Source organism: Musca vetustissima, unplaced genomic scaffold (assembly GCF_032173495.1).
Source record: "Musca vetustissima isolate MV318-11 ecotype Yass unplaced genomic scaffold, APGP_CSIRO_Mvet_v1 utg54483, whole genome shotgun sequence".
NCBI lineage: Eukaryota > Metazoa > Arthropoda > Insecta > Diptera > Muscidae > Musca > Musca vetustissima.
Window position 1 is genome coordinate 31327 of NW_026888138.1, and position 24368 is coordinate 55694.

The window sequence follows — 24368 nt, forward strand, 5'->3', positions numbered from 1 at the left end:
GGTGAAGCACGATTTTTTATAGATAAGTTGAAAGGAGTATTTACAGACAAGCTGAGCTGCATCCATATACTTAGTGAGGCTATGAAGGTCTATAGTGGACCTGAATGCAGTCTATAGACGTTTTCCTTGAAACGGTCAAAAGGTAAATGTTCAAAGAATATTGATTGAAGGTCTATTAGAAGCCTTAGTTGGAATTTGTGAATAGTTTTTGAAGGACTAACAAGTACAACAGTTTGGATTGTAATGAATTTATATATATGTAATGAATTTCTGAAATAATATATACAGTCACGGCGGCATACATGGATTTAAAAAAATTTTTTTGAAGGACTGTCATGACGATAAGCGTGGATTTTTAAAGAATATTTTTGGAGGACTATCATGGCCACACGCGTGGACTTTAATGAATATGTTTTTGAAGGACTGTCATGGCCATAAGTGTGGATTTTTAAAGAATATTTTTCAGAGTCTCTTAAAGCCATAACAGTGAATTTTTAAAGAATATTTTTTAAAAGACTCTTATGGCCATAAGCGTGGACTTTTAAGGAATATTTTTTTAAGAACTGCCATGACAGCTTGGATTTTAAAATAATATTTTTGAAAGACTTTAATGGCCATAAGCGTGGATTTTTAAACAACATTTTTTCAAGGGCTGTCATGGCCATAGGCGAGAATTTTTAAAGAATATTTTTGGAGGACTGTCATGGCCAAAGCGTAGACTTTAATGAATATTTGTTGGAGGACTATCATGGAAGCGTGGAATTTTAAAGAATATTTTTTCAAGGGAAGTGTGGAATTTTAAAGAATATTTATTTAAGAATATCATGGCAATAATCGAGGATTTGTAAAGAATATTTATTCGGCGATATTATGGCTTTAAGTGTGTATTTTTAAAGAGTATTTTTTGAGGAATGTCGTGAATTTTTAAAGAATATTTGTTCGATGACTGTAATAGCCATAAGCTTGAATTTAAAAAAAAACACATTGTTCATTTTGAACATTTTTTAAAGATTTTTTGAGAACACCTTTTTAAGGACTATCACGTCTATAGCGAACACGTAAATTGTTAAGGGATTTGTAAGGAAAAAAATTTAAGGGCCATGTACTTATACTTTCTAACTATGTTTGGGGATTGGCATGACGTAAACGTAGAATATTTTTCGAAGAATGACCAAAGCTACAAATCTGACGTTTTTTACTAATATGTGTATTGAATGTTTATCATAAACATTATTTGGCCTGATAAATCTTAATATCAGGCCAAATAAAATGCTCTATTAGCTTTCATATATGTTCCAAAATATTTTTTAAATTGTTGAGATTATAAAATTCCACTTCGAACTGACTCTCTTAAAATGTTCGCCGTTGAAATAATTTATATACTATAGATTCTATAGATTTTGCGTTCGTGAATGTGATATAATTATTTATATTTCGTGGGAAGAAACCTCAACTTGGGTGCGTATAAATAATATTCGACTTGCTAGTACATCACTCATACGCACAAAGACCCACTCTAACATTATATATTCCCTGCTTTATGTATTTACATATTCTAAAGTTTAATAATTTCGCGCGTGAATTTATTGATTTTCTTGCTTTCAAATATAAAATTGCAACATATTCATTTTTTTATTGTTATATCTATTTATATTATGGAATATTTTATATAACATTTTTCTTATAACATTTTTCAGACTGGAGTTCATTTTCATTTATTGCACTTACATTCAGACGTCTTCATTTTAATATTGAAGTAAAAAAAAAACAAAACGAAACACAACTTAAATACCAATGACAAGGCGACAAACAATAAAATTTAAATATTTCATAATAGATTTATCTCGGCATCATCAGCGGTACTGGTGATAGCTACCAACTTTCACGTCTCATGGCATGTTTGTTGCTGACGAAGGCATTCATGATGATGACGTTATCGGTGATGAGGACCATGATGATGATGTTGTATCTTATTTTTCTTAAGAGTTTCATTTTTTTCTCCGCCGAGAAACAAATTTATGTTCAAAGTCTTTATAAACAATAAATTTATGATTTCATATCTAACGATGACAACTTTATCGCCATGCAAAGATGTAGAAAAAGAACGGGAGAAATCTAAAAAACCATGCCGCATTTCATACATTTTTTCCATCCTTTGTTACTTTATATCTTTCTCTCCAAAGAATACATAACATATATAAATAGAAAGAAAATATATGAAAAAAACACACTGACAAGTAACGCCGAAAATTGTTAACATTTACAAGGGTCTTAGTATGAGTTTAAAGTGAAAAATTTCGCCGATAAAACTTTTGTGCAAAACTTTTCGGCATTTTTTTCTTCCGTTTCCCGATTTTCTTTTTTTCTTTCGTTGTGAGTGCTTGTGTGTATTTGTATTTATTTATTACATTTGTACTTACACATAACATTAAGCATTAACGTATCCTCCAAGGCAGAGTTTTGTAAACGTGGATTTGAGCCTTCACACTTGAGTAAAGTACCATCATCTTCTGGTTGCGGATTAAAGGTAAGCGTTGATATCACTTTGCCATTTATTTGGTTAGTTGATAACTGAAAACAAAAGAAGATAACAGAAAGGAAATGAGGAAAAATTTAAAAATTAAATTTAAACATTTTATACTTAGATATTTTTTCAAGGTTTATCATGGCCTTAGGCGTAGATTTTTAAAGAATGTTTCCAAAAGGGGTTTCATGGCCTAGGCGTGGATTTCTAAAGAACATTTCTAGAAGGTTTATAATGGCCTTAGGCGTGGATTTTTAAAGACAATTTCTAGAAGGTTTACCATGGCCCTAGGCGTGGATTTTTAAATAATATTTCTAGAAGGTTTATCATGGCCTTAGTCGTAGATTTTTAAAGAATATTTCTAGAGGGTTTATTATGGCCTTAGACGTGGATTTTTAAAGAATATTTCTAAAAAATTTATCAAGGCCTTAGGCGTGGATTTTTAAAGAATATTTCTAGAAGGTTTATCATGACCTTAGGCGTGGATTTTTAAAGAATATTTCTAGAAGACTTATCATGGCCTTAGGTATGGATTTTTAAAGAATATTTCTAGAAGGTTTATCATGACCTTAGGCGTGGATTTTTAAAGAATATTTCTAGAAGACTTATCATGGCCTTAGGCGTGGATTTAAATAAAAAAACATTTGTAGAAGGTTTATCATGGCCTTAGGCCTGGCTTTTTAACCAATATTTCTAGAAGGTTTATGATGGCCTTAGGCGTGGTTTTTTAAAGAATATTTCTAGAAGATTTATCATGGCCTTATGCGTGGATTTTTAAAGAATATTTCTAGAAGACTTCTCATGACCTTAGGCGTGGATTTTTAAAGAATATTTATAGAAGACTTATCATGGCCCTAGACGTGGATTTTTAAAGAATATTTCTAGAAGACTTATGATGGCCTTAGGCGTGGATTTTTAAAGCTTGGCTTATAGAGAAATAATTCAGGATTTTAAAACAATGTTTTTGAAGGCTTGCAGATGAATTATTCTCGAAAGGACCTACAGATACCTATAGGGAACTACTTGAGCATATTCTTCACGCCTCCTTTACGACTTTGAATTTTATTTTTTTTTTAATTTTTATTTTAATTTATTTTTATGACATAAACCTCATATTGGTTTATATATTTTTTGCCTTCACAGGCTTTCACTTACCGATCCTCTTTTAAATGGTCGATTATTTTGTGTCCATTTTATTTCCGTATCCGGCACAGAACCCTCCACAATACACGTCAAATTATATTGGACTCCGGTGGAAAATACTTTCAGCTTATTCGTTAAGCTAACCGATGTTGGTTTAACTGAAAAAAGAGAAATAGTTTTCAATCCGGGGGAAATATAGGAGGTGATGCAAATGTGGTATACCCATTTGTTTTTAGATTGCCAAATTTTTATTTTTTATCCGATTAAATTGAAATTTTTCACTTAACATGCTACATGTGTTGTCTTCCCATGTATCAATTTGAAAATAATATTATTCTAACAATTTAAGAGATATTTGAGAAAATATTAGAAATTCCATAAAAAGCGATTTTAAAAAAAGTGCAGGTAATGTGGTATACCACATGATGTTAATGTGGTATAGTATAATTTTCACTTCCAATTGATATCTTATATAATTTATTGTTTTTAATGAATGCGAATTAGCTCGAGATTTATGTCTGTTAAGATTTTTAACGGATACGTTGAGTGGAACTTAAATTTTTATTATATAATAATGTCTACACATGTCAATATTTAATTTTTGTATGGAGATGTTGTTAAAACTCATAGCCTTTGTTTTTCATCCTTGTGATTCATTACTCTTAGAGTACAAATGTTTTAGTAATGAGATTTTTTCTAGTGCTGGCCTTTTTCATGCAGAATCAAGGTATACCACATTACCTACACTTGTGTTTACTGAAGAAATGTCTAGTTTTTTTTTCCAAATTGGTGATTATGTGGTGCAATCGCGCATATTATTTGATTTTTAGTTCATACTGATTATTTTAATGCTTTAGTAATAACGATTAAAGTACATCCGTAAAACAAAAAATTATTTTTAAACTTCAACCGAAAAAAAGTCAATTTCATGAAAAATTTTATTTTTGGTACTGATTCTCAACGTGATTTAAATAAATTAAACAGGTCATTGTTATCTTATTTTTTTGAGAACAGCAAACTATAGAACATGTTTTAGTTATTCTAAAATTTTCAGTTTACAAAAAAAGTGACTATACCACATTACCAACCTATACCACATTTGCATCACTTCCACTATTAAAAAGACATTAATTTTTCTTTTGCAAATGTTGGCATGCTTTTTTAAATTAAATCATAATTGTTATCGTTGGTCACATCTAGTGGCGATATAGGACAAAAGAGGACACACACATGTGGTGAGCATGAGGAATGGATTATTTAACTGAATATTAACGCTGAAATTGCCTATAAATGAAAACACGCATAGCGGGGCACTTGTCACGCAATGAATATGGTATATGAGTGAGTATTTCTATAAAGGCAAAGTTTTCAAACTTAACTCAAAATGACTTTAAATTAAAGAAAAAACTAAAAACTGACCATTTCTGCATATCCTAGTCCATCATCATATTGACAATATCCGCAATGTCATATTGTAATCAAATTTTGTGATGGCACATCACCACATCACATCCCATTGTATGTGATGTTCAGACATTCACCGGCCAACCAATCTTCTTATTCAGTTGTATAAAATTCTCTTAGAGATCCATTCGCCGGATTTTTTTTTTTTTTTTTGCCTCTCTGGTTGACAGAAATTTCGTAAAGCTAAAAACAGTACAAAAGTGGTCTACTTACGCAACATATCAATACGTATACTACGCTCCACTGGTGGTACTAATTTCGTATTCGATGCCTGGCAACGGTAGGTGTTGTTCAATGCTGAACGTGTTATGCGTGGCACTTCTAAACGATTGACGGTAACGTGACGTCCCATAGATACACCATTGCCGGATTCCAATTGTTGTGTACCATTCATCCACGTAACTATGGGCTCAGGACGACCTGTAAGTGGGTAGAAGAGCAAAAGAAGGAAGTGGGGGGATGAGTAAAACGAATAATCAATAGTAAATAATGAGATTTTAGTACAAAAGAGCTACCATAGGCAGCTGATATGTATAGAATTTCAAGGTATTGATATATAAGTGATAATTTAATTAGATTTTCAGTACTTATTCATTAATTCATTGAAGACAAATGTATTCAAGAGTACTTTAAAAGATATATTTATTGAAGAAAAGAGAGCGATATTAAACACTGTAAACTACTAATAATATTTATGCAAGTATCTTAGAGACTTCTGAGAGCCGATCTACATGGTAGATTAATAACAGTTTATAAATAAATGCAAATTTTCGTAATTTAAGGTCCAGGTTCCCCATACAAATTTATGGTCACAGTCGTGATATTTTAAAAATATTTTGATGTTTTTGAGTATATTTTAAAGGATTATCAAAGTCACAGATATAGATTTTTGAAGAATATTTTTTTCAAGGATTGTCAAGATCTTAAGAGTTGGTTTTAATAATATTTTTTAAAGCTTTTCACGATCAGATTTTTGAGTGTCAATTATATTTTTTCAAGGTTTTTCATAACCATAGGCGTGGATTTTTAAAAAAATATTTTTTTTCGTATTTCGTATTTTTTTTCGTAGTTTTGATAAACTTTTCGTGATCATAATAATAAGGTTTAATTTTTCAGAATATTTTTCAAGGCTTTCATGACGAGGGTTTAAAATATTTTTGTAGCTTTCAATGACAATAAACCTGAGCTTAAAATATTTTTTTAGGTCTGAAGTTTTTAAAGGATATTTATATTGGGTATAGACGTGGATTTTTGATAAATATATTTTTAACGCTAAACACGATCAGAGGTGTGTGGAAGTTTCTGAAGTTTTTAAAGAATATTTATATTGGGTATAGCCGTGGTTTTTTGAAGAGTATTTTTTTTGGGATTGTCATGATAATAAGTGTAGGTTTTTATGAATATTATTCAATGTTTTTCACGATAAGAGGTGTGGGGTTTTAAGTATTTTTTTTTTTTGAGATATCTTTTCGAGGTTTAAAATAATATATTTTTCAAGGCTTTCCGTGGTCAAAGACGTGGGTTTTTGATGGGCGTGGGTTTTAAAGCATTTGGTTAAGCTTTCCATGAACATAGCCCTTGATTTTTCAGAATATTTTTTCAAGGCTTTCCATAACGACAGACATGGGTTTTTAAGATGTTTTTGAGGCTTTTTTTAGATTGGTTTTCAAGGTTTTACATGATCGTTGGCTTTTAAAAATATTTTGTGGGACATTTTGTATAGCGTACCAAATTCCGCCCAGAATGGCTGTATAGTACATATATTTTTGTACGAGGTTTGTCGGATTAAGACCAAACATCGAGTGTCATATGTCGAAGTCGGTTCAGATTAAGATATAGACTTCATATATATTTACAATCGTTTTCATACAAATTGTACACGAAATACCGAATCCATCCTTTTTATAGCCCACAAAGTATATATGTTCTTGATCAGAATAAAATTCTATGTCGAATTACGCATGTCCTCTTGTTGAAATCACGATAGAGATCGCATTATTTAGGATAGAGCTCTGACATTGTCCCAAGTTTCAGGGTAAGTACTAATAAGTCCCACATTACATGAGGATTAGGCATTCCAGGGATTTTTGACACGTTTTTCCATCGTATTGGCTCTAATGTGATGTTTTGGGTTCTCCAATGTATTTAGGGTATATTTATTGTAAATGATGCACCAAATTCCCAAAGCTAGTCCGATTGCGATGAATTTTGCTTGAGCATACCCTGAAGTGTACTATGTTTTGTTCAATTCAGTTCAGAGTTAAATATAACCACTGTTTATTTTGTCCGTTTTTATGCACCAAATAATAAACTTTTGTCCGGCAGGTATAAAATTATGGACATATATCGATATGGTGTATGTCAAGTTTACTTCAAATAAGTACCGGTGTAGAGGAGAGGGAGAAAGGAAACATACATAGAACTTGTAAGGTCGAATGTCATTTCAATTCTGATTTTATTATTTAAAATTATTCCTTAGGAACTACCTAACCTAATATAACTTAGCCTAATACACATAAGAGATAACATATGCTCATTTGTTTACATTGCTAAATGAGCGCACCAATATCCTTGTGTGTGGGCTGCTATTAATTCTTCATTATCAGCTCACACACACAGAAAACCACATTGAAGTGATCTCTATTTACTCACCCACTGAGCGCATGTTTATGGAGATATCCTTTATTAGCTATGCGTCTTCAGCAGCGTGGTGAGTTGTTATCCCTTATGTGCATACATGCACACACAACTAGATTTTACGACTGCTTACCTATTATTTACGACATATGTACGTGTCTAAAACATCCTTAACTAATACAATCCTTAACTAATACAAACTAAAAAAAAAAACTTTTGGTCCATTTCATACAGACTCCCGATTGACAAGAAAATGTGCATAGATTCCAGAGTGATATGTGTATGGGTTGGGTTCACATATTTAGCTCCGACCGATTTCGTGAGGATTGTCCTTCAAAGATACAATATCTGGTCTATCGACGGGATATTGTACTTAATAACATCTCGTTTATATACGTAATAACATATATTTTATATAGTCGTTCCCGCCTGAGGTTGGAATTTTCTTAATGAATTATTAGCCTCAAAGCACCAATTATTATATTTTTGTAAAAATAAATAAAGGAAAAAAAGTCACATCGCGGTATGAAATATATCAGAGATATTTAATTTGTCCAAAATATGTTTATAAAATAACACATTTAATCAAATTTCATTGCAATAAGGTCTCAAATTTAATAAAAAATCAAATTTTATATTGACATTGTACTGAGTTTCAAATGTATATCACAAGTGTTCTATATTGAAATTTTATTATCGAACGATTTCCAAGAATCCAAATAAAAACTAGTTTTATTTATTTAACAAAACTGAAAAAGGACACGTGAGTTGGTGAGGGATACAAAATTTGTAAAAACATTTGACCTTGTTTAAATTTACTCAAGGTCATTTCCTAAAAAAACTAGTACAAATCAAACATGACGAGAACATTTCCAATTAACGACAACACAAAATATATTGACACATAAAAAACATTTAAAAAAAATCAATTCTTAAATAAATAAAAAGACAAAAAAAAAACAAAACAAATACACAAATGTTAATTTAGGCAAAAATATTGTTTTTGTTGTTGCAAAAGCTAGCAAGCTTCAATTGGCATGAAATCAATTTAAAATCTATAAACAAATAATTTTTTTATATATAAAAACTAAAAACAAAATGGTAATACTTAAATGAAATCAAAATTTAAAATCATAGTTGTGTAGGGTATAAAAACAAAACAAATACACAAATGTTAATTTAGGCAAAAATATAGCAAGCTTCAATTGGCATGAAATCAATTTAAAATCTATAAACAAATAATTTTTTTATATATAAAAACTAAAAACAAAATAGACAGATAGAAAACGTAATACAATAAATCAAAAATAAATTTATGATAAAGCAAATTTTAATTGGTTAGAAAATGTTGCTTTGTAGATTATGGCAAACAAAAACGAACACTACAAAAATAATAATAATTAAAAAAAAATCCGTTTTTAAAGCTACGAGTGTAGATAATCAACATGCTTTTCTTCTTTTATTTTTGTGTATTGAACAAAAAAAAAAAAAAAAAAAAATAAACTTCATGTTGTGTTTGTGGCCAAAAAAGTAGATTATTATGGATATCATTGGCTACAACACACACACACACAAAATATTTGCATAAATAAAATGCACAAAAATTTTAAAGTTATGTATTTTACCAAAAACTGTTTTATGTTTATACAAAAGTAGACAGTCCGGATTGAAATTTTAGTAATGGAATTTTAGTTTAAACAATAATATTTAAAATATATAATATAACTAAACAATAATATTAAATATTATTAAAAAAATTTTAATATTATTTTAAAATAATTTATATAATTATTTAAATTCCTCTTTTATAAAGTGCTACATAATTTCCTTTAACTGTATAATTTTTCTCCCCTTTATTGCCTGATTCAAAACGTACATACTTATCTATATAGTATGTATGTATTTATCCCGGCATGTATCTAATGCAAAACACTGGCCAGAGTACTCGGTACTCGGCACTATGTTAATGGTGTTATTTGCATTTCAGCAAAATATGCAAATAATTTCCGCTTTTTTTTTTTGTGCGAAACAAAAGTGAACAATGTCACAAAAGAATCACAGGAATTGTTAAAATAGCAAATATTAATGGGACAATAGAACATAATCAAACTGAAACTGTGTGCACAAAAAAGGAAACCTTAGAACATTAAAGAAACTTTTTCGCCATGCATATTTTTTTGGTTTTTTTGTATTATAGGCTGAACTTAATAAAGAACATGTAACCATGGGCCGAAAAGTACAACAATAGCATAGCTTTGTAAAGGAATTTCAATAGTTGTTGTAAAGTAAATATACATTTACACAACAAGGATTTTTTTTTTTTAATTGCTGTTCTTAAAGAAGTTTATTAAAAGCTCTCAATAAGTGTAATTATTTTCGATTTTTAAGAAATATTTAAGAATTAAATTAAAATAGAAAAATATAATTTAATGAAAAGTACACTAATTTTAAAGCCCTTGATATTAAATTATTAAATTCTAAAAATTATAAGAAAAAATATATCGAAACATAGCCAAATATTTGGAGCATTTTTACTTCGGAAAATTAACAAAAATAAGGATTCAAGAGTTGGATACTAAATTGAATCCGCAATGTATTACGGATTTAGGTTTCAATAAATATTTTAAACACCATATGTACCATATAATGAAACTATGTATAAGACATATCGATATTTTTTGAACATCGACAAGAACTTCTAATGAGTTTAAAATCTATATTTGTTTCTTGAAAAAAATAAAAAAAATTCTTGTATCAGAAGTTGAAGAAGAAATTGAAGAAACAAAAACTATAGTAAGTTCATCCGGATCAAATGATAATAATATTCAAATGCGGTTAGGACGTTAGAAATACATAATGGAGATTGGATCGTTATATGGGACATATGTCGAAATGTGAGCATATTTTGACTCAATTGGCCGAACTGAACTGTATGAGTATGGTGGGCCCTTTCCTACAGCTGTATTAACAGTCAAACAGTCGAATTCACAGGCTTTTAAATTTGAAAATGTGGCAAGGATCTGCAAAATTCGGTGCACAAAGTCACAAATATATATCGACAATTTTCTAAAAAAGTGGTGTTAAATCCGAAATTCTTTCCAACTATTTAAAAGGAAAAAAATGGTGGCCGACTATATGATACCCTTCACCATTTGGGTATATTCTAAATATGTCTCCTACCACCTTTTCGAAAGAACATTGACATGGAATTGAACGAACTTGAATATGTGATCATTATGCCTTTCTGGAACCTATACTAAATTTCGTTTCATTTGGGCAAGTTTGGAGTCGTTTGCGTACAATGGGATAAATTTATGTAAATCGATTTAGAGCAAACACTCTATTCCGTAGGCCGAATTCTTCAAAATGTAATCTCAATCAGACACCCGTTTGAAATACATATAAAATATGTGTCTGCATCTACATCAATTTCATCAAAACACAATTACGTCAGTCTAGTCTCAATTCCCAATTCGATACATTGTTCAAAAATACGTGTCATTCGGTGCACCATTTACCTAACATCTGAACCTAACGAAATCTGAACCGATTTCAACGAAACTTGCCAAAGATTAATTTATATTAACTTCAGTACATTGTACAAAATTGTGTCTCAATCGTACAACCGTTGGGTCTTTAATGCACAATTATATAAAATCAAATCTGAACCGATTTTCAAGAAACTTAGCTCACATCATTCTAGAATCAGTTCAGTATGCTATGCCAAATTTCGTGCAAATTGAAAGATATATAGGGACTTTGGTGCACCATTTACATATAATCGGACGAAAATATATATGGGAGCTATATCTAGATTTGAACCGATATTTACGGAACTTAGCACACATCATTGTAGACTTAATTCAATATGCTATACCAAATTCTGTTCAAATCGAAATATATATAGGGACTTTGGTGCACCATTTACATAAAATCGGAAGAAAATATTTATGGGAGCTATAACTAAATCTGACTGGATTTTTACGAAACTTAGCACAACACATCATTCTAGACCTAATTCAATACGCTATGTCAAATATCGTGCAAATCTATAGATTTATAGGGACCTTGGTGCACAATTTACATTAAGTTAGACGAAAACATATATGGGAGCTATACCTAAATCGGATTTTCACGAAACTTGACACACATCATTCTTTACTTAATTCAATAGCCTAAAGAATTTTTCGTTCATATTGAAAATATATAGGGACTTTGGTGCACCATTTACCTTAAATCTGGCGGAATTATATATTGGAGCTATGTCTAAATCGGGACCGATTTTCACAAAACTTAGCACACATCTTTCCATACTTAATTCAGTGCGATATGTAAAATTTCCTGAAAGATCTATAGATCTATATGAACTTTGGTGCACCATTTACATTAAATCGGAAATATGTATATATGGGAGCTATATCTAAATCTGAAGCAATTTTCACCAAATTCAATGCATAAATAAATGAGATGTACCTACTTTCATCAAAATCGGATTATTAATACGACCTGTACTATGTTTTCAATTTAACATCAACAGGCGGACGGACGGACCGACGGACATGCATAAATCGACTCAGAAAGTGTCGATGCATATTCTCAAAAGGAACCATGGGTCTATCTCGATTCCGTTTGCCTGTTACACAGTGTGGTGAAGTGTATAAACACGTAATTTTAGACCCAATTAAAAACGTTATGAAATTTACCCGACATATATTTACCCTCAGCTTGTGGTTTGCGGGGGTCTTCGGGATTATACACTGGCTTTAAAATTTGCTTTATATAAGGAATATGTTTTTTTTTGTTCTATCGAAGAGGTCGCAAATGTAATGATGATGGAATGAATTGAGCATTTTTGGAGAAGGTGCCAGAAGGAGTGGACCAATGGGTTCCATCTTCGGACATGATATATTCTTGGTCAAGTATGATGTTATAACATTTATTTAGGTCTTCTCATTGAACTTAGTCTTTAGAATTGTCTTGGTCCATGGAAGACCTTTAAAAGTTCTGAAGGTAGAAAATATTTTTTTTATAAAACCTACTGATTTGTATATTGTCACCAGTAAAGCTTTTAAAAGGTTACTAGCAGTAATTTATATTTACAAGGTATCTAATGGTGAATCTATATATCGACGCCTCCGAACCATAGTATGCTAAGTCTGAAAAGTGAGTTTTTCAGTAGAAGCTTTCAAAGTATGGAAGTTTCTTTAATCGTACGTGCCATGCTAAGTACATTTTTGCTTATAACTTTGGTTTGGATTGGCCGATGATTACCAAAATTTCAGTGAATGTAAATTAAGGACCGTAGTATCTAAAAACGTAAAGAACTTTAAAACATACTAAGTCAACTTATCATACTATGGTTCGGAGACGTCGATATGATACATTTAGTAAATAATCTTTCATTTTAACATATTCTAGTTAGAGGGCCCTCTCTAAGTATAAACATATTAAAGCAAACCTAATTTGGTCCTACCTCTGCTTACATTTTGTTCTCTTACAATATTCCAATTTAAGATTATTTTAAAATGACATAATTTAATGCCTCATTCTACATTTTGTTATTTTTCTTTTCCAAGGTATAGCTGATATGTCATCAGCTGTTATCAAACTGCTAATTTTATAGCGTTTCTTTTGTCAAATATCCTGTTTATGGGATTTTAAGTGTTATTACCATTAGCATGTGATTAATATTTAGGGTGGTGGGAGAGGGTCTTCACACATCGATAATTTTCTGTACCATGGCAATTGGGGGCGGTGGCTTCTCAACAAATGTTCAGTTCCTCTTTTGCTTTGTTTTTTGTTCGGAAACAATAACCGTAACAAAAAATTAAACATTAACAAGTTTATATATTCCCAAAGAGACAATTAAGATTGGTTTGATAGATAAGCTGTTAATCTTTATGATTTCCAAAGTAAAGGCAATTTACGAAAAAAATATAGCAGTGATGTTTGTTTAAGAAAATCGAATTAGATATCTTTAGATTTAAATATTTTAAGAAAATAGTTTAAAAAAATTATTATCAATTATTATCAATTTATATTTGCAAAATATATTACTCTTTAAAACACATATTTCTTAATTTTGCTCTCTCTCAGGCCCGTCTGTTGCATTCCATTTCAGTTTCTTTCCAAAATGTCAACAAAGTTTTTACGCCTTAATTAAAATTTATAATAACCCTGGGACTATTTTGCACAAAAATGCGTTAAACTGAAAAATGTCTTTTCTTTGAATGTCATAGTCGACGATGTCGTTGTTTTCTACTTTTCTTCTTCTTCTCGGTTAGCATCTTATGCTGTGTTATATATTAAATTTTATGGTTGGGACATTAAGTCTTGATTTCTAGTCATTTCATAAAAATAATTTCTTTCATCACTTGGTTGGCCGTTTGGTTCGGTTTGCAATGTGTAAAGTGTGGGAACAAGCCTCTGCTTGTTGTTGTGTGTGTGTGGGAGGATGTGTGTGTGTGTCTCTTATTGTTCTAATAAATATACCCCAGAGACCTTGGTCAAATAGCTTTTCTCATTCGCCTCAGCAACCATATTCTTTTGTTATTCATAGTATTGTGGTATCATTGCTAGAATACCTCTTATGCGGCTTCTACTTAAATTTTCGGTTTTTGTCCGAAAAACCAAAATCCCCAATAGTTGTTGTAGTCTTTTGGACTGTTAGAGGCAAACGACTTATTGCGAAAAGTAAAAGAAGAAGCCGAAAATGCCATAAAATATTGAACGTATACAGGCAATCAGCCAATGAAGACACTTAAGTGCATAATGTGTCTATAAGTGCTTAAGTATCTTTAGATAGGTATGTGTATATATATTAAAATTTGCAAAACATTCGTAGTAGATATTGAAGTGTTTTTGCTTTTTGTAGAAACGTAAATAATACATGAATATATTTATACCCTTCACCACACAGTGGTACAGGGTATTATGTCTTTGTGCATAAGTTTGTAACAGGCAGAAATAATCGAGATAGACCCATGGCTCCTTTGGTAATATGCATAGAATCACATTCTGAGTCGATTAATGCATGTCCGTCCGTCCGTCTGTCTGTCCATGCTAAATTTGTAAGCTCATTTGTTTGGCCCAAGGACGAACGCCATTGAAATTGGGAAAAATCGGTTTAGATTTAGATGTAGCTCCCATACCGATTTAAGGTAAATTGTGTACCAAAGTCCCTTTATATCTTTCGATTTGCACGAAATTTGGCACAGCGCACTGGATTACGTCTAGAATGATGTGTGCAAAGATTCGTGAAAATCGGTTCAGATTTAGATATAGCTCCCATATCTAGTTTCGCCCTATTTTAGGTAAATAGTCCACTAAAGTCCCTGGAAATCTTTTGATTCGCATGAAATTGTGCATAGCGTACTGAATTGCGTTTATAATAATGTGTGCTACGTTTCGAGAAAAAAGGTTCAGATTTAGATATAGCTCCCATATATATCTTCGCCCGATTTAAGGTAAATGGTGTACCAAAATCCCTATACATCTTTCAATTTGCACGAAATTTGGCATAGCATAATGATTTAAGTCTAGATAGATGTGTGCTAAGTTTCGTGAACATCAATTCAGATTTAGATATAGCTCCCATATATATATTCGTCTGATTTAAGGTAAATGGTGTACCAAAGTCCCTATATATCTTTCAATTTGCACGAAATTTGGCATAGCGTACTGAATTAAGTCTAGAATGATGTGTGCTAGGTTTCAGGAAAATCGGTTCAGATTTATATATAGCTCCCATATATGGTTTCGCCCGATTTTACGTAAATGGTGCACCAAATTCCCTGGAAATCTTTTCATTAGCACGAATTTTGACATAGCGTACTGAATAAGGTCTAGAATGTTTCCCTGAAATCGGTTCATATATAGATATATAACAAAGACGCGACGTCTGTTAGGATATATATGTAGTATATACCCAAAGTGGTGAAGGGAATCATATAGTCGGCCCAGTCCGACTTTACTACTTTCCTTACTGGTTTTGTATATAAATTTGTGGAAATAATATCGCCCATATGGTATATAATGTTATTGGGGTTTTGTGGGAAAAATTGTTCGGGCTACTTTGTTTTTCAATTGCGAAAACCGCTCAACATTTATTTATTAATAACAACCAAAACAACAACAAAAAAACCTACATTTATGTTTGCGGCTAAAACAATTATTTACCCCCTATTGCCGAGCACATATAAAAGTCAAATTGACAGTTTTATTTAACACTTTGGTTAATTATTTGTCAGTTGGAATAAATCCCAATTTCAATGGAAATCTAGTTGAACATTCACTCATTTATTCATTCGTTCATTAAAATCGAATAAATAAACAATTGTAAAATAACTATTGGCTTAGTTGTTGGTAATTCCTGTGTGGCTTTAAAAAAAAATTAGCCGGCTTATGCAGGTGGTGTAATGCACAAAACTGCCAGCAAATCGAATATACAATTTGTAAATTGTATATAAACAAAATAAATTGTACACGGAATTTTTGAAAATCGTTATAGGTAAATATTTAATTGGAATTATTGGCTAATTTACAAAATAAGACCGAACTAAATAGTTTTTGAAATCAATGAAATAGAGGCATTTAATGTTCACCATTTTAGACGCAAAGTTATATATTAGTTATTTTAATTTAAAATATACAGGGTTATGCACTTCGTGTTTTTAATTAATTTTCCTCAATAGGAGGCAAATACTCCGAATTTACGGTGACAATCGTTCCATAGACATTTTTTAAAGAAGTAAGGCTCATTCATATCTTCGGACCGAAACGGCATTTTTTCTGGATACAATGGTCTCCCTAAAACTACATGAGGATTCTCAGAACGCCGCGATGTTTTTAGCGAAACAATAATGCACAGGACTTAAAATATTTCTAACTGCTCCAGTCCCTTAAAATTTCTTTACAATTTTGCCAATTCCTTGTATAAATTGCCGAGTATGTAAACCATAATCTCTTCGTAAAGCATGATATGTAGCTGTGGCGGAATCACCATTTTGTATATGTCGTAAGATAGTAATCATTGGATCATAAATTGTTCACTTTTTAGGCTAGCCCCCATATATCGAACATAGAAAATATCCCTACCACAATATATTAAATTTGACCAAAGTTTCGTTATAGCCTCTATATACCAATATCCTCGTTATACTATATTTTGGGGATACGTGCTTAAGTTTTTCAAACAAATTGACCCTTAATTATTTTTTTCCTATAATTGTGGGGAAAATGTACCTACCAAAAATGATATATATAAACCCAAGTTTTGGTAGCTCCCATATAAAGAATTTGGTCCTAGTCCTATTTTCTTTGCCTGAGTTTTTGTAGTTTGGTATTTTCCCGTGAACACATTTTACCATGACATAATTTCCGATCGAGAATCGATATACATATACGCATAGAATCACTTTTTGAGTCGATTTATTCCCGTCGTTCAGTCTATCCATGTTAAATTATAAACAAAGTACAGGTCGCATTTATGATCCGAATTGGATGAAATTTGGCACAGCCCTCTTGTTTGGTCCAAAGACGAACCTTATCGAAATTGGGAAAAATCGGTTGAGATTTAGATATAGCTCTCATATATATTTTCGTTCGATTTAAGGTAAATGGTGCACCAAATTCCCTATATATCTCTCGATTTGCACGAAATTTGATATAGATACAGATGTGTGATGTGTGCTGAGTATCGTAAAAATCGGTTCAGATTTAGATATAGACCCCATATATATTTTCATCCAATTTTATGTAAATGGTGCAGCAAAGTCCTTTTATATCTTTCGATTTGCACGAAATTTGGCATATCGTACTGTATTAAGTCTAGAATGATTTCTGTTAGCTTCGTAAAAATCGGCTGAGGTTTAGATAAAGCTAACATATATATTATCGGCTGATGTTATGGAAATGGTGTACTAAAGTACTGGTGTACTGAATTGAGTTTCGAATAATATGTGTTAATTTTCGAGAAAATCGGTTCAGATTTAGGTACATCTAACATATATTTTCGTCTGATTTTAGTTAAATGGTCCACCAACTCTTAATGTTGTCCGATAGACACAAAATGTTTGTGGTTTGTTTCGAACGGGTATCTGATTGAGATGATATTTTTGAAAGTGCCGCATACAGAATAGCGTGTATCAAGTTTTTTATAAATCGATTTCATTCATTTGTCCTATTGTATGCACTCTGAATCTGGACGAATGAAATTACATTTAGCATATGTTGGAGAAAGGCATATTTATGTTCCTTTGACATGAAATTGTTGGGATACAAATGTACCCGATGAAGTGTATCATATAGTCGGCCCATTCCGACTTTACTGCTTCCCTTACTGTTTTTTCCTTAGTGTTGTGTTTGTGTTTTGGCAAATTTGTTGTTTTTTTTTGTACCCTACACAACTATGTTGTCAGGGTATTATAGCTTTGTGCAGCCTCAAGAGTTTATACACCTTTGCATGAATTTTGGTATAGGGTACTGAATTAAGTCTAAAATATTGTTGCTAAGCTTCGTGAAAAGATCCATAGCTAGGCAGATTGACACAACGTACTGATGTAATATAAATTAGTCTCTGGCAAGTTTCCCCGAAATCGGTTCAGATATAGATATATAACAAAAACGTGTCGTCTGTTAGGATACATATGTAGAATATACCCAAAGTGGTGAAGTATATATTTATAGTCGAGAAGTTGGCCCAGATTGACCTTTGATACTTTCCTTACTTGTTTTTTCTAAGTTTAGTGTTTGCAGTTTGGTATTTCTTTTTTTTTTTTGGCAGGAATTTTCTATTGCCATCCATATAAACAGATTTTGAGTAGTTTGAAGTACCCTCTCATAATGCAGGGTATAAAATGGTCGATCAAGTCGAACTAAAAGATATTTTTATTTGGTTTCATATCTCTATTAAATTTTTTCTGCATTATTTGATTTTTCATTTACATTTTATTTCATTTAATTAATTAACATTAAACAAATAAATTATATTCTAAAATGGAAATATTCCCTACTGTGCTACGCCGCTACAACACGCCAGCAGACATTTATCCCTCCTAATTCAACATAGATTTGACTTTAACTGTTTCATTTCCTGGCTGCATTCCGGTGTGCTCTTTTTGTGTGTTTATGTGTGTGTGTGTTGGTCTTTTTTTACCTTGCACTTTTAGCCAGTAATTCATTTGCTGGCATTGTATCCGAAGTTAAATTGATGTTTAAATCCCAATCACTAACCGAAATACGTTACGGATTAAAAGCGTAAACGTGGTATTGAAGTATAACCACGATTCAGAAAATAGAACAATGGCAAATGGTGTGTAAGTGTACTAGTGAACTAACTGATATATCTAATGCTAGTACTACCACATTTTATAGAAGTGTATGTATGTGTGTGTGAGTGAGAGTGTCTCAACAATGGCAAAACATTGAAAAATAAAAGCTACGGCTTATTCAATTGATTTCGAACAAAAGTAACTAACAAAAAAGAAGAAGCATAAAAAACAATGAAACAATACTCAATATTCATGGAATGAAGAAGGAAGGATACAAAAAACCTATGAAATATTGCATTTCATTTTATGTTTTTTTCCTCACTCTCCGTCTAGCTCTTTTTATGCTCTGTTTCATTTTTGTATTTCTCTGGTTTTTCTATTATTTCCCATTTAATTTTTTCTCTTTTTTGTTTTTGCATGACCGACACTTCATTGCTTAATTGCAATTTAATAAAGTGATTTTCAATTAAATTGTGGTTATGAACAGCAATACCAGCCAATCAGTCAACCATCCAGGTTCGACTATCATTCTAAGTGTAACCATGGTAGCACATATTGTTCGGACACATTGATCAATATCTAAAGAAGGGGGAATTTGAATGTTTTCCAGGTGTACAATTGGAAAATGATAAATTCAAATTACTATCAGAATATGTCAATTATGAAAATACCAAGGTAGCTACTTAAAAAAAAAAAATGAGGACATTTATGAACTGTGATGATTGCAATTGGAAGACTCTATATTTGAGTGAACACATTTTCATGGGGGTTTCACAAATTTCTTTTTTAAAAATATTGCAAAAAATAAGTTTTGGGTCTGCAGAAAAACATGGACACGTCTTTATCCTTAAATTTTTAATATAACCCTTCCGAACTTCTGAATTTTGATAGATTTATCCAAATATTTAATTTTCTTTCTTTACCACATATCACTGTGTTTCATCATGAAACCCGTTTTAAAAATCTATAGACATGCATATTTACGCAAGTGTTTCATTATGCGTATACTTAATATGTACACCAATAAATAAGCATACACCACCTAAGCGCTCACACACACCCACTCTAGACAACAAGACCTTGGACTTATATCATATTTCTGTTTATTATTCACCGAAAAAAACAACTTAAACTTGACTAAAATTTAGTCAACAGCCAAACAACATCAAACAGAAGACGATGAAAGCCCGCACGCACACACACACCCACATACAAAATATCATTCATATTAATTCCATGTGTTGCAATAAAATTTTAAAGCTTATTATGCACAGACACCGCTGGCAGTGTAACAAAGTCCCTGAAATGTTGTCAGAAAAATTATGATTTATGGCACCCAATGCACAGGCGGCAAACAAATAAAATCATCTTCAGCCATAGCCATAGCATGTTGGCAAGGAAAACGACAACAACAACAAAAAAACAAACACACACATACACCCGCATCACACTCAAGGGAGAACGAAACGCACACAGATATTTCGATTGCTTGCTAGTAGTGTTGGCAGTTTATGCGAAGGTCTTCTTCTGGCTCTCTGCCTGCCTTTTGTGCAATATTTTGCCAGCCAAGTTGTTTGCCAAGTTGCAGTATTTTTTCAATATGTAACCTTTTTTCTTTGTGCTTGTTGCAGACCCTCACACACACACACATCTTGATTTTGTTACCCGCCATGTATGTGTATGTATATGACTGTATAGTTTTGTGATATTTTGTTGCCACTGACCACACATAAACATGTACACCCATCATATCTCTTTGGGGAGTTTTTAAAAGATTTACGACACCGCATATGTCTACAGGTCAAATCAGTGAAACGACACTGCATTTCTTGAACACGGCGTGGAGTATATTCTTTTGCGGTTTTCTCTACAGTATTCGGGGGCGACATAAGGTGTATAATTTTTTGTTTTTCTTTTGGTGTACTGCGAAAAACTCTTTTTGGCTATCGTGACACAACAATTTTTCGTTTGTTGTTTTGCCACACGCAGTTACAAACTTCTGGTTTTCTTACAAATATTTTGTTAACGCTTTAACATGTCATGTTAACTTACCGCCACGCACTTCACATGTCAACACAATGTTATCGCCTTCAAAGAGTGGACCAACAGCACCGGCCACATCACGACCCGATGCATCATATACGAGAATTTGATGTGGAGGAACTGAAAGAAAAGAAAATATAAATTATTTATTGTTACAAATATATAGGGAGTAAAATATTAATATGATGTTAACTTGGGTCGCATCGAACTTGGAAATTACAAGTTACGTAAAAAACCTATTTGAAAATAGAGAGTACTAATTTCCCAGATAAGAACAATTGAAAACATTTAAATTTTCCATTTTATCAGTTCTATTGTTCTAAAAACGGCTCGAGTCAGCTTAAAAAAAGAAAAAAATTACGACAGTTTTTAATAATGTTTTCTGAGCAAGGGTAAAATTGGAAAAGGACGATGACAACGGACACGGATTTACCCAGATTTAAGAATTAAAGGAGGAAGGAAGCTGACGTAAAAGAACTCCAAACAGAAGGAGGACATGTTTTACAAATATCCTTCAATCAATTTTTTCTGAAGATATCTCATCTAAAAATAACCTACAATGACCGCAGACAAAAATATCTTCAGAAATGTTAGACTTATCAGCAGAAAAGTCATCACGCCATAATTCAAAAACTTGACCTGTGGCGAATTTAACCTTCTGGGTTTGTAGAATACTCGCTAAGGGCTTTTATCCCCTTACAGAATTTTGCACAAAGATTTTGCTAGTTCTAATCTATAAATCCTTGGCGTATTTTGGTCAACTGGATGCTTGATTCACTTCTGAACCACTTAAAACAAAGTATACACCATTTTGAGAACACCATCGACAGGAAAATGCATACTCTTCTTGAATACATTGATATGAAAGGAGCTTCCGATAAAGTCAGAATTGAATCCAAAGCCTTTATTAATAGGCTGTAAAAGCGATATTTAAGCCTCTAATTGGGCTAAGCGGAGAGGACTTAATGTAGATCCTGATAGGGCGGAATTACAAAGATAGAGCAGTGCTATGAGACAATCATCCAAAACAAAGATATACCCAATCAAATAAAGTAAAACATCGGGGGAGTAGTCAGGAAAATTAACATAAAATACCGAATGATGATCTTTCTATAAAAGAGAGGTAGGCTGTTAGTGTGATTTTAATCCAAAGATGATACCTCGAATCAAAAAGCGCGTTATTAAATGTAAGAGTACTACAAAAAGTAATGATAACATGCTGTCTAGTGGGGCAATGCGAAAGACAAACCTATCACATTGCCGACTATATTGTATATACATCCAATTGTTATCCAATCAAAATATGAAGGGGTGAGCGGGCAGCTTTAAGACATAAATCCATGGTCAAGTAGATCGATATGGAACACCCTACACCGGAGATAGGTTTATAAGTGAGTCTATGGGCGAAATATAAGGGAGGATTAAATAGAAGCAGTAGCTGTAGAGGAAACGATTAAAGAACTTCACTAAGAACCTAGAAAAATACGGAGATTAACATCAAGCTGTTTCTTCTAAGATCAGGCTTAAGTGGATGTCCAACTGTCGGACATTTGGTGGAGTATACAAACGTAATATTCCACCGAACCTAGCCATAACTTCTGCAGTCAACATTATTGAATAAAATTCATGTCCATACCGCTTCGTTCTTCTGGATGCCTGGAAGACATCAAAAATTGTTACTATTGTATATAAGGGCGTGTACTAAAGGTTCTCAGGGGTTTACACATTCTGATATTGGTTAGTAGAGGGTGTATACCTCATAGTCGACTCCGTTCGAATATACTTCTCAGTTTATAGAGTTTTCAGGAATATTAATAGCCAATTCCACCAAGGACCTCATAAAGCTGTGAAAAATCAAAATACACAATGAAACAAAATGGGCGCTCAGACTCCTATTTTGAAGATAACACTCCAAATTTCGATATATTGAAGGCAATAAATGAAAATACATTTTTGTATTTTCGGGACCATAAAACCATATTCGGTGGACCCTTTGTGAGCCAAATTTGGACCGCATTTTCATTGGATGCAAACGAAAGCATCAAAACAAAACTCAAGCCACTAATAACAAGTGAAAAAGCGTTAAGTTCGGCCGGGTCGAACTTTGAATACCCTCCACCATAAATATACTGACAGGTAATAAAAATGAAAATATAGGGAACATACCAAAAAGTAGACCTATATCGACATTTCTAAAAACGGATTATGTAATCTATAATGTAAACCATAATACTAATTTCAGAAATTTTTAATGAATAATTATACCCTCAGCCCTATAACGAATGAGTGTGTATACACTGTAAAACGGTGAAAATTTGGCTGATCGAAATATTGGTTCTAGACCCCATGTTTCTTTGGACCAAATCCGTTTCAGAAAATTAAAATTTCATCCAAACTTTGCCCATCTTATTATTTTTTCCAAACCTAGGTCAAATTCGAAGATGGGGAATATCGGTTCACTCTTTCTGGAACCTCCACACAGGGGCTAGGTCTATATGCGGCTATAGTTCATTATCGAACAGTGTGTTCTAATTTTTATACCCTTCACCACACTGTGGTACAGGGTATTATGTCTTTGTGCATATGTTTGTAACAGGCAAAAGGAAACGAGATAGACACATGGTTCCTTTTGAGAATATGCATAGAATCACGTTCTGAGTCGATTTACGCATGACCGTCTGTCCGTCCGTCTGTCCATCCATGTATTTTTGTGAACAAAGTACAGGTCGCATTTATGATCCGATTTGGATGAAATTTGGCATAGGTCACTTATTTGGCCCAACCCTATTGAAATTGGGAAAAATCGGTTCAGATTTAGATATAGCTCCCATATATATCTTCGTCCGATTTAATCTAAAGGGTGCACCAAAGTCCCTATATATATTTCGATTTGCACGAAATTTGGCACAGCGTAATGACTTAGGTCTAGAATGATGTGTGTTTAGTTTCCTGAAAATCGGTTCAGATTTAGATATAGCACCCATATATATTTGCGTCCGATTTGATGTAAATGGTCCACCAAAGTCCCTATATATCTTTCAATTGCAAGAAATTTGGCACAGTGTTATGAATTAGGTCTAGAATGATGTGTGTTAAGTTTCCTGAAAATCGGTTCAGATTTAGATATAGCTCCCATATATATTTTCGTCGGATGTAATGTAAATGGTGCACCAAAGTCCCTATATATCTTTGGATTTGCACGAAATTTGTCACAGCGTTAATAATGAGGTCTAGAATGATGTGTGTTAAGTTTCGTTGAAATCGGTTCAGATTTAGATATAGCTTCT

General features: G+C 32.3%; 1 protein-coding gene across 1 annotated transcript in view; it reads right to left on the minus strand.

Annotated features, from left to right (window-relative positions):
• The window catches only part of LOC133335976 (synaptogenesis protein syg-2-like), a gene marked incomplete at both ends in the record, with an annotated part of 53632 nt that overhangs the window by 27021 nt on the left and 2243 nt on the right, over nt 1-24368 (minus strand). Inside the window, 4 exons of the mRNA XM_061544270.1 lie at nt 2421-2571; nt 3680-3825; nt 5345-5551; nt 21091-21201. Of these exons, the coding sequence (XP_061400254.1) occupies nt 2421-2571; nt 3680-3825; nt 5345-5551; nt 21091-21201 (615 nt within the window). The remainder of the gene's footprint in view (nt 1-2420; nt 2572-3679; nt 3826-5344; nt 5552-21090; nt 21202-24368) is intronic.